Source organism: Phyllobates terribilis, unplaced genomic scaffold, assembly GCF_046119375.1.
Source record: "Phyllobates terribilis strain yellow unplaced genomic scaffold, ASM4611937v1 Scaffold_1__5_contigs__length_1240528914, whole genome shotgun sequence".
Taxonomy (NCBI): domain Eukaryota; kingdom Metazoa; phylum Chordata; class Amphibia; order Anura; family Dendrobatidae; genus Phyllobates; species Phyllobates terribilis.
Window position 1 is genome coordinate 310,140,045 of NW_027362761.1, and position 12,276 is coordinate 310,152,320.

Sequence of the window (12,276 nt, forward strand, 5' to 3'; positions counted from 1 at the left end):
CATCTTAACCTCCTCCAAACAAGGGGGACCCACATACTGTAGAAGATACTTTTATGTCCTGTGTCTGGAAGGGGTTAAAAGAGGGTGAGAAGACAAGCGCTGTCCATATACCCTCTATGAGCTAGAACAAAGAGAAATTAGATGAAAACCTTATGACAATTATGAAACAGGACAGTCTCAAAACAAATTGAGCAATTAACATTTTCTAATGACATAATCAGAATTACAATCACATAAAACTAGGCAATAAAGACTGACACAAATATGACCTTTTTATTTATTATGTTAACTAGTAAGGAATGCATTACATCGGCAAACACCTATTATACTGCTGTGGTTGTCATTTCATCTGCTGGTCCTGGAGCACCGAGGCGTAGTTATGCAAACGTAGATCTGTTCCAGCCCACGTTACCTGGATTCAAGTCCACAAAATTGATGTAAACCCTGTAAAAGGAGAAACTGTTAGTGTCACATACACATGAAAAAGTGCCACAATACCCATCCATAGAACCGTGTGGATGTTGGGGGTTAATGGGAATCTATCAGCAGGTTTTGCTATGTAATCTGAGAGCAGCATGAGGTAGAAGCTTAGACCCCGATTTCAGTGATGTGTCACTTACTGGGCTCTGTGTTTCTGTTTCAATAAATTAAGTGTTTAATCAGCAGGAGTATATCATTATCTGACTAGCTGCCTCGTGCTTGCTGGTCCACCATGTGGGCGGGGCTCTACAGAGCTCAGCATTCCAAGCTCTGCTAAATCTGCAGCAGAGAAAACGGTGATTCTGTCACCACTGCTGCACCCAGTAAACTAAGTGATACACTGTTGGAATCAGGGTCTCAGCTCCTACATCATGCTGCTGTGAGATTACATAGCAAAAACTTGCTGACAAATTCCCTTTAACTGTAACAACAGCACAACCAGAAACTGTATAGAAGATATTCAAGAACCATTATGGAAAATAGCGCATGGGGTAAATGGAAAGATGGTGGAGGCAAGTCTTCATTCTAGACATTTAAGTAATGAATAAGAAGAGTATTTCCCTATGACAATAAACCATTGTTCAACCTCTGACCAAACTTTCTCCTATTGTATATTTGCAATCCAGAATTCCAACAGGTAGCTCTCACTATAGCATAAAAATTAAAGTGTAGAGATACTACTCAATTCAAATACCCCTTGGCCCCCTGCCAAGCCATCAGTGGGTGCTAAATGTGGTGAATGTGCATTTTCTATGTATAGGACTGGGATTGGGTAGACGTCACTAGATAATTCTAGTGCTATTGAACGGACAGTCACACAGAAAGAATCCGGTAGGATGAAAAGGGCATTTTATACTTTCCAAGTTCTGCTCTTAGGGCTCGCTCACACTGGTGAGTAGCATTCAATAATTCTCTCATGCGAGCGCATCGGATGCGATAGGCAAATGACCCTCGGCTCAAACTCAGCTGCAAGCGTGAGCCGAATGTCATTTTACTGTGATCTGATCCTCTCACGTGAGAACTGGATCACAGATGCGGAGAAGATGGAGAACTTAATTTCATCTTCTCCATTCTGTGAGTCGGCGTATATCGGGCTGCAATCGGATGACTCCAGAGTGCTGTCTGATGTTTTGCATACACTTGTATGGGTGCGGCTCGGCATGAGAAAATAAACACTAGTTGGCACTGCTCCATAGTATAACATTGGAGCGTGTGCTATCCAATGAAACATCAGATAGCACTCAGAGTTATACACTGTCTGCGCGCCAGTGTGGGCAAGCCCTTAGTTATACAGCCCGTCACCTTGAAACATGGCAGAAATATATACTCGCAGCTATTTTTGTATCCAATAAAGAAGCCATTTTAATCCTACCAAGTACTGAAAATACCTTGTGAGCTGAGTCCATTGATCAATTAGCTTCAATTTACCAAGAAAAATTAACCAAACTGATATATCACCTCCTCATACTCCACTCCTTCACATGCCGCAGCTTTAACCCCTTTACAACCCAAGGTGGTTTGCACGTTCATGACCGGGCCAATTTTTACAATTCTGATCACTGTCACCATTTTTTTAGGGACCACATCACATTTGAAGTCACTTTGAGGGATCTTTATGACAGAAAATACCCCAAAGTGACACCATTCTAAAAACTGCACCCCTCAAGGTGCTCAAAACCACATTCAAGAACTTTATTAACCCTTCAGGTGCTTCACAGGAATTTTTGGAATGTGGAAGAAAAAAATGAACATTTAACTTTTTTCACAAAAATGTTACTTTAGACCCATTTTTTTTTTATTTTCGCAGGGGTAACATGAAAAAATGGACCCCAAAATTTGTTGTGCAATTTCCCCTGGGCACGCAGATACCCCATATGTGGGGAAAAACCACTGTTTGGGCGCACGGCAGGGCTCGGAAGGGAAGGAGCGCCATTTGACTTTTTGATTGTAAAATTTGCTTGAATAATTAGCGGATGCCATGTTGCGTTTGGAGAGCCCCTAATGTGCCTAAACAGTGGAACCCCCCCACAAGTGACCCCATTTTGGAAACTAGACCCCCCAAGGCACCTATCTAGATGCATAGTGAGAACTTGGAACCCCTAGGTGCTTCACAAATTGATTCGTAAAAATGAAAAAGTATTTTTTTTTCCACTTTTTCATTTTTACGAATCAATTTGTGAAGCACCTGAGGGTTCCAAGTGCTCACTATGCATCTAGATTGGTGCTTTGGGTGGTCTAGTTTCCAAAATGGGGTCACTTGTGAGGGAGCTCCAATGTTTAGGCACATCAGGGGCTCTCCAAACGCAACATGGTGTCCGCTAACAATTTGAGCCAATTTTCCATTCAATTTGTTAGCGGACACCATGTCGCGTTTGGAGAGCCCCTGATGTGCCTAAACAGTGGAGCTCCCCCACAAGTGACCCCATTTTGGAAACTATACCCCTCAAGGAATTTATTAAGGGGTATAGTGAACATTTTGAACCCAGAGGTACGACTCAGAATTTGATAACATTAGGTCATCATATTGAATAAGTTGTCATTACTCTTGAGCGCAAGTGCTCGCTACTTGAGTTTGCATCGGGTGCTCAGGTATGTACCATGTATCACGGGCGCTCAAGTGAAATGCTTGAGTCCCCGCCTGCATGTTTCACGGTTATTAGACACCCAAAAAAACCATGCGGGGATCGCTCGTGCATGGCAGGCAATCCCCGCGAGGTTTTTTTGGCCGCGAAGCATATGGGGCGGAGACTCGAGCACCCGCGATACTCAGTGCATACCCGAGCACCCGATGCAAACTCAAGTAGCGAGCACTTGCGCTCAACACTAGTCGCCATATCGTCATTTTTTTTTTTTTGAAAAAAAAACAACCCCAACCCTAGCATTAGCACAACCCCAACCCCAACCCCAGCCCTAGCGTTTATTTTTTACGCCGTTCCTCGTGCGGTATAAGTGATGAGATTACTTTATTCTTCGGGTCAGTGCGATTACAGCGATACCAGAATCATATCGGGTTTTTATGATTGACAGCTGTCACACACTAAAAGACACATATTTTGTAAAATCTAGTTTTTGCATCGCCATATTTTGGCTGACAGAGTCATGTGATGGCTTGTTTTTTGCGGGATGAGTTGACGTTTTTATTGGTGCCATTTTCAGGCATGTGACATTTTTTGATCGCTTTCTATTCCTATTTTTGGGAGGCAGAATAAACAAAAACCAACAATTCAGGAATTGTGTTTTTTTACATTTTTTTATTCTGCTCTGGGTGTGGTAAAATTGATAAGGTAGCTTTATTCTTTGGGTCAGTAAGTTTACAGCGGTACCACATTTATATCGTTTTTTATGTTTTGGCGCTTTTACACAGTAAAAGCTATTTTATAGAAAAAATTATTCTTTTGCATCGCTTTATTCTGAGAGCTGTAACTTTTTGATTTTTCGGATGATGGAGCGGTATGGCGGCTTGTTTTTTGCGGGACGAGATGACGTTTTCAGCGGTACCATTTTTATTTATATTCGTCTTTTTGATCGCGTGTTATTCCATTTTTTGTTTGGCGGTATGATGATAAAGCATTGTTTTTTTTTACCGTGTTCACTGAAGGGGTTAACTAGTGGAACAGTTCTATAGGCCATGTCGTTACGGACGCGGCGATACCAAATATGTGTACTTTTATTGTTTGTTTGTTTTTCATAATAATATTTATTGATGGGTACATTATATTTTTATTTTTAGTGGATTCTTTTTTTTTTTTTACTTTTTTACTTTGTCCCACTATGGGACTTTCACTTTTTTTTATTCTGATCGCCTGCATGGCACAGGAATGCAGCACCATCCCTGTGCCATGCAGGCAGTCAGCGCTGGACAGGGAGAAGATAGTTTGGAGATGCACTGCGCATGTCCAAAAAATCTTCCTGCTGTCTGGTGACCCGGATGTTGTCATGACGACATCGGGTCGTCATGGCAATACCCGGGAAACCGCGGCAGACAGCGCTGGAGGCCGGAAGAGGAGGTGAGTATACCGATCACCTCCCCTTGCCACCGCAATGCTGCGATCGACTTCGATCGCAGCATTGCGGGGGTTAATGTGCTGGGAGCGGTGCGGGACCGCTCCCTGCACATTGTCACAGCTGACACCCGGTACTATCAGCTGACACCCGGCGGCGATCGCGCCCGCACAGCCGGTGTGCGCGCGCGATGACGTACTAATACGGGCCAGGCTCTTCAAGCCCAGGGCACTGACGCGTATTAGTACGTCATGGGCTTTAAAGGGGTTAAAGAGAACCTGTCACGTCATTTCAAGCATCTAAAACTGTCCCCAGTGTGTTGTTAGTGATGCAATGTGCATCACTAACATTATTTTCATTAAAATCGGCGCTCTAATCACGTCCCAAAAGCACTTTATATAGTTACAGTTGTGCTCAAAAGTTTACATACCCCGGCAGAATTTTTCCTTTCTTGGCCTTGTTTCAGAGAATATGAATGATATCAAAAAACTTTTTCTCCACTCATGATTGTTGGTTGGGTGAAGCGATTTATTGTCAAACTACTGTGTTTTCTCTTTTTAAATCTTAATGACAACCAAAAACATCCAAATGACCCTGATCAAAAGTTCACATACCCCAGTTCTTAATACTGTGTATTGCCCCCCTCTAACATCAATGACAGCTTGAAGTCTTTTGTGGTAGTTGTGGATGAGGTTCTTTATTTTCTCAGATGGTAAAGCTGCCCATTCTTCTTGGCAAAAAGGCTCCAGTTCCTGTAAATTCCTGAGCTATCTAGCATGAACTGCGCACTTGAGATCTCCCCAGAGTGGCACAATGATATTGAGGTCAGGAGACTGTGATGGCCACTCCAGAACCTTCACTTTGTTCTGCTGTAGCCAATGACAAATTAGAAAAGCGATAGGGTATTGTTGAAACCACTTATTAATCAATATAGCACAGCAGAGAAGTGGTGAAGAAAAGTTAAAATATAACCTTTATTAATAAAAGTTATATTTTAACTTTTCTGCTGTGCTATATGTAGCCAATGACAGGTCGAATGGCGAACATTGGACATAATTTCAAAAAGCATCACAGTAAAAAATAAAGCCTTACTAACAGCAGATCAGATTACCAATGCACTGCAGGATGCAGCAAGCCTCCATGATAAAGTGGGGGCAGCACATGTGCAAAATACTGATGCATCATCAGGCTTTATTTTTTACTGTGATGTTTTCTGAAATTATGTCCAATGTTAGCCATTTTTTAATGTTTAGTGTTAGGACTCGTAAGTATAACGACCATTGACGTGGGTTGCGAGCTTGCGTATTTTGGCCAAAATATCAACCAATACCTCATGTGGTGTATTTATCTTATACACTATTTTTCATCTTTTTTGCACATTTTTATGCAGGATGCGGCCAGGCCTCTTTAGTGTTGGCTGGGTGAATTGGGGTGTCTGTACTGTGGGGGTGCACGTATATAGTCCTCGGCAGCCCGCCTGATCTAATAGTATGGGCGTCATCAATATACTGCAAGCCAGACACTGTGCATCACACATATCTGTGTAACTGGTGCCCTATGCAAGCGCCATCGGTGTGCATATATAATACTACACAGCCACCCCCTTCATGAATTGGTAGGTCAGTGAGTGTCTGTCTGTATCAGTATTCTGCACATGTGCTGCCCCTGCCTTTACCATGGAGGCTTGCTGCATCCTGCAGTGCATTGGTAATCTGACCTGGTGTTGGTAAGGCTATTTGTTTACTGTGATGTTTTGTGCAGCACTATCACAGAAATGGTGCATAGATGTACAGAAATGTGGTGCTGTTCAATGCCCGACTCATTTTTGCCCTGAAATTGGTTATTGCCACACACATGGCACAACACATGCATGCTCGGTCACATCAGTGGCAGACTTTAAAAGGAAATGTCCAGGACTTCTGATATTGGTGACCTATCCTAAGGGTAGGTCATCAATATCAGATTGAGGGGGGGGGTCAATACACCCCCAAACTTAAATGTATTTTATTGGGTTTTATCTGATACACAAACATAGAATCGCAAGTATTTGTGAAGTGTAAAGAAAATGCTACATGGTTTTCTAACTATTTCAAAAATTAAATCTGAAAATTATGACGTGCATTTGTATTCAGCCCACTGTAGCCTAATACTCCTAAATAAAATCCCGAGTGACAAATTGCTTCCAGAAGTCACATAATTAGTAAATTGAGTCCACCTGTATGTCATTTATTCTTAGTGTATCTACAGCTGTTCTGTGAAGGCCTCAGAGGTTTGTTTGAGAACATTAGGGATCAAGCAGCATCATGAAAACCAAGGAACACATCAGAAAGGTCAGGTATAAAGTTGTGGAGAAGAGTAAAGCAGGGTTAGATTATATATAAAAAAAAGCTCAAGCTCTGAACATCTCACGGAGAACTGTTCAACACATCATCGAAAAATGGCACAACTGCAAACCTACCAAGACATGGCTGTCCACCTAAACTGACATCCCAAGCAAGGACAGCACTAATTAGAAAAGCAGCCAAGAGGCCCATGGTCACACAGTACAATGTGCCCCCACGTCCTCCCGCACACACACTTCTTTCAGGGTTTTTCACCCATTGAAAGCAATGGGTAGTGCAAAAAACGCTGCAAAAACACTGCAAAAAAACGCAAGTATCAGGTTTGCTGCATTTTTAGTGAAAAAAAAAGCAAGTACACCAGTATGTGAAACCCATTTATTCTTGTGATGTTTAAACCATCTTGTCTTGGTCACCTGAGATAGCAGTTTGGATTAGTATATTTTAATAAATTAGTGATGAGTGCAAAGTAAAAATTGCCCGCCCAAGGTGTGAGATTGAACAATACCTGAGCAACTCAATGGCAGACCAAAGAGTGAAAGTAAATAGTATCCTACAAACTCAATGCACTGCCAGTGTCTTAGGTACTATTCACCTCCCCCAGCAGTTACATTTGTAATTCCGGTTAATATGGTTTCACATATGTCTTGCGTTGGTGACCTGTGTTCATGCTTCTCTGGTGGAAGCAAAGCTGAATTTTGGGATCCTGAAAAATGCACCAAAACCTGCATTTTTCACGCAGCTTCTTTTCTGCAGAGAAAAATGCCCTGTGTGAACATAGCCTTACTCAGATGCACAGGCTGAACAGTGGAACAGTGAGCTAATACTCCATTCATATGAGAACTGCCTGTGTATTCCAAAGATGGCGATCTTCCTACTTCTGATTTCATTTATTTTTAATGGACCAACGGGCAAAGTTCAACAAAAATGAATGGTGACAAATGTCATTTGTCTGTTCTGAATTCTATATAATATACTGGTGCTAACCTGTTGGGTTGAATATGCAATTCCTTGTTCAAAATATCACTCAGTAAAGTAGTGTACTGCTTGTTCTGTGGACCTCCAATCTTGCCAATGCTCTTCAAGTTGCAAAGTGCACAAGGTTCTGTTGTGCCCCCAAAGCTCATCATCTGATCAGGCAGGATGTGCACAGCAATGTACTGGAAAACAAAATAACCCAACAGTAGTGTTTTAGTGGAAAGAAAAGCAACAAATTACAACAAAGGGCATAAGAGCAAGTACAGAGGAATAATCTGCTGCATCAGTGATTGTAATGGAGAAGGGTTGTAGGCACAGCCCCTTCCACCAGCTTCATTATAGGCCATATGAATACATTAATTATGCAACGGGTGCACTGCAGGCTCTCTAATGATTTGTTACAATGTATCAGCCTACAATGAAAGGCTCGGCAGTGACTCGTTACAATGTATCAGTCGGCAGTGCAGGCGCTGTAATGAGTCGTTACAATGTATCAGTCGGCAGTGCAGGCGCTGTAATGAGTCGTTACAATGTATCGGCCAGCAGTGCAGGCGCTGTAATGAGTCGTTACAATGTATCGGTCGGCAGTGCAAGCGCTGTAATGAGTCGCTACAATGTATCAGTCGGCAGTGCAGGCGCTGTAATGAGTCGTTACAATGTATCAGTCGAAGGTGCAGGCGCTATAATGAGTCGTTACAATGTATCAGTCGGAGGTGCAGGCGCTGTAATGAGTCGCTACAATGTATCAGTCTGCGGTGCCGGCTGAGTCGTTACAATGTATCAGTGCAGGCTCTTCACCTCATTGTGTGGATTGGATACAATTGGGTCTTTAAGATTGGACAAAAGGATCAGAAAGTTAACCCTTCAGATGCGCGATATTAGTGATACTACTGTTATCACTAGTGATATTAGTGATCTACTACACGGAACAGCCTGGCGGCTCCTTCCAGTCACGGAGAGGAGGTTTAGTACGTGCAATCTACAGTAAGGAAGACATGGCAGCAGCAGCAGCAGGCACTGTGGCATCCTCTGCAGCCGCTCTACACGCAGTAGCGGCCTGCCAGTTCTGATGGGCATCGGCCGCCTCATTACATGGCGCCACCACCCGCCCCTTTCACCCGCTCCACAGTTACCACGCACATCTGCCGGCTTGCCAGTCGCCTTAGCTAGTTTCTCCGTTAGGCTGCAGAGGAGGTTTTCCGGAATGGCATCCCGGGCCACGTTAGTGAAGAGCTCGAAGGTGGGCATGATGTGTCCGTGCAGACGGCGGCGGGGGCTGGGAACACGTGTGCCCGGAACACTGCCGTGCTGAGAATCAGCCAATCCGGGCCGCGCAGCCCCCTGCTGGACGTGCGGAGAATAGCAGCGCCTGTTGTGTCTATTGGGTACAGCAGGCCCGGGATGTACCTGTCATATCCTCGTGTGTTATGTCCGCTATAGTCAGGCTGTATATCAGTGTTATGTCCGCTATAGTCAGGCTGTATATCAGTGTTATGTCCGCTATAGTCAGGCTGTATATCAGTGTTATGTCCGCTATAGTCAGGCTGTATATCAGTGTTATGTCCGCTATAGTCAGGCTGTATATTAGTGTTATGTCCGCTATAGTCAGGCTGTATATCAGTGTTATGTCCGCTATAGTCAGGCTGTATATCAGTGTTATGTCCGCTATAGTCAGGCTGTATATCAGTGTTATGTCCGCTATAGTCAGGCTGTATATCAGTGTAATGTCCGCTATAGTCAGGCTGTATATCAGTGTTATGTCCGCTATAGTCAGGCTGTATATCAGTGTTATGTCCGCTATAGTCAGGCTGTATATCAGTGTTATGTCCGCTATAGTCAGGCTGTATATCAGTGTTATGTCCGCTATAGTCAGGCTGTATATCAGTGTAATGTCCGCTATAGTCAGGCTGTATATCAGTGTAATGTCCGCTATAGTCAGGCTGTATATCAGTGTAATGTCCGCTATAGTCAGGCTGTATATCAGTGTAATGTCCGCTATAGTCAGGCTGTATATCAGTGTTATGTCCGCTATAGTCAGGCTGTATATCAGTGTAATGTCCGCTATAGTCAGGCTGTATATCAGTGTTATGTCCGCTATAGTCAGGCTGTATATCAGTGTTATGTCCGCTATAGTCAGGCTGTATATCAGTGTTATGTCCGCTATAGTCAGGCTGTATATCAGTGTTATGTCCGCTATAGTCAGGCTGTATATCAGTGTTATGTCCGCTATAGTCAGGCTGTATATCAGTGTAATGTCCGCTATAGTCAGGCTGTATATCAGTGTAATGTCCGCTATAGTCAGGCTGTATATCAGTGTAATGTCCGCTATAGTCAGGCTGTATATCAGTGTAATGTCCGCTATAGTCAGGCTGTATATCAGTGTTATGTCCGCTATAGTCAGGCTGTATATCAGTGTTATGTCCGCTATAGTCAGGCTGTATATCAGTGTTATGTCCGCTATAGTCAGGCTGTATATCAGTGTAATGTCCGCTATAGTCAGGCTGTATATCAGTGTAATGTCCGCTATAGTCAGGCTGTATATCAGTGTAATGTCCGCTATAGTCAGGCTGTATATCAGTGTAATGTCCGCTATAGTCAGGCTGTATATCAGTGTTATGTCCGCTATAGTCAGGCTGTATATCAGTGTTATGTCCGCTATAGTCAGGCTGTATATCAGTGTAATGTCCGCTATAGTCAGGCTGTATATCAGTGTAATGTCCGCTATAGTCAGGCTGTATATCAGTGTTATGTCCGCTATAGTCAGGCTGTATATCAGTGTTATGTCCGCTATAGTCAGGCTGTATATCAGTGTTATGTCCGCTATAGTCAGGCTGTATATCAGTGTAATGTCCGCTATAGTCAGGCTGTATATCAGTGTAATGTCCGCTATAGTCAGGCTGTATATCAGTGTTATGTCCGCTATAGTCAGGCTGTATATCAGTGTAATGTCCGCTATAGTCAGGCTGTATATCAGTGTTATGTCCGCTATAGTCAGGCTGTATATCAGTGTTATGTCCGCTATAGTCAGGCTGTATATCAGTGTTATGTCCGCTATAGTCAGGCTGTATATCAGTGTTATGTCCGCTATAGTCAGGCTGTATATCAGTGTAATGTCTGCTATAGTCAGGCTGTATATCAGTGTAATGTCCGCTATAGTCAGGCTGTATATCAGTGTTATGTCCGCTATAGTCAGGCTGTATATCAGTGTTATGTCCGCTATAGTCAGGCTGTATATTAGTGTTATGTCCGCTATAGTCAGGCTTTCAGTGTTATGTCTGCTATAGTCAGGCTGTATATCAGTGTAATGTCCGCTATAGTCAGGCTGTATATCAGTGTAATGTCCGCTATAGTCAGGCTGTATATCAGTGTAATGTCCGCTATAGTCAGGCTGTATATCAGTGTTATGTCCGCTATAGTCAGGCTGTATATCAGTGTTATGTCCGCTATAGTCAGGCTGTATATCAGTGTTATGTCCGCTATAGTCAGGCTGTATATCAGTGTAATGTCCGCTATAGTCAGGCTGTATATCAGTGTAATGTCCGCTATAGTCAGGCTGTATATCAGTGTAATGTCCGCTATAGTCAGGCTGTATATCAGTGTAATGTCCGCTATAGTCAGGCTGTATATCAGTGTTATGTCCGCTATAGTCAGGCTGTATATCAGTGTTATGTCCGCTATAGTCAGGCTGTATATCAGTGTAATGTCCGCTATAGTCAGGCTGTATATCAGTGTAATGTCCGCTATAGTCAGGCTGTATATCAGTGTTATGTCCGCTATAGTCAGGCTGTATATCAGTGTTATGTCCGCTATAGTCAGGCTGTATATCAGTGTTATGTCCGCTATAGTCAGGCTGTATATCAGTGTTATGTCCGCTATAGTCAGGCTGTATATCAGTGTAATGTCCGCTATAGTCAGGCTGTATATCAGTGTAATGTCCGCTATAGTCAGGCTGTATATCAGTGTTATGTCCGCTATAGTCAGGCTGTATATCAGTGTTATGTCCGCTATAGTCAGGCTGTATATTAGTGTTATGTCCGCTATAGTCAGGCTTTCAGTGTTATGTCTGCTATAGTCAGGCTGTATATCAGTGTAATGTCCGCTATAGTCAGGCTGTATATCAGTGTAATGTCCGCTATAGTCAGGCTGTATATCAGTGTAATGTCCGCTATAGTCAGGCTGTATATCAGTGTTATGTCCGCTATAGTCAGGCTGTATATCAGTGTTATGTCCGCTATAGTCAGGCTGTATATCAGTGTAATGTCCGCTATAGTCAGGCTGTATATCAGTGTAATGTCCGCTATAGTCAGGCTGTATATCAGTGTTATGTCCGCTATAGTCAGGCTGTATATCAGTGTAATGTCCGCTATAGTCAGGCTGTATATCAGTGTAATGTCCGCTATAGTCAGGCTGTATATCAGTGTAATGTCCGCTATAGTCAGGCTGTATATCAGTGTTATGTCCGCTATAGTCAGGCTGT

At 43.1% G+C, this 12,276-nt stretch overlaps 1 protein-coding gene across 1 annotated transcript; it reads right to left on the reverse strand.

Annotated features, from left to right (window-relative positions):
• Positions 1 to 263: 263 nt before the first annotated feature.
• MIF (macrophage migration inhibitory factor) lies at positions 264 to 9,147 on the reverse strand. Its single transcript, XM_073674504.1, has 3 exons — positions 8,940 to 9,147; positions 7,809 to 7,981; positions 264 to 444 (listed from the first exon to the last, which is right to left on the reverse strand). Exons 1-3 carry the CDS (start codon positions 9,045 to 9,047, stop codon positions 378 to 380), a joined length of 348 nt encoding a protein of 115 aa, XP_073530605.1. The 5' UTR covers positions 9,048 to 9,147; the 3' UTR covers positions 264 to 377.
• Between the last annotated feature and the right edge of the window lie 3,129 nt (positions 9,148 to 12,276).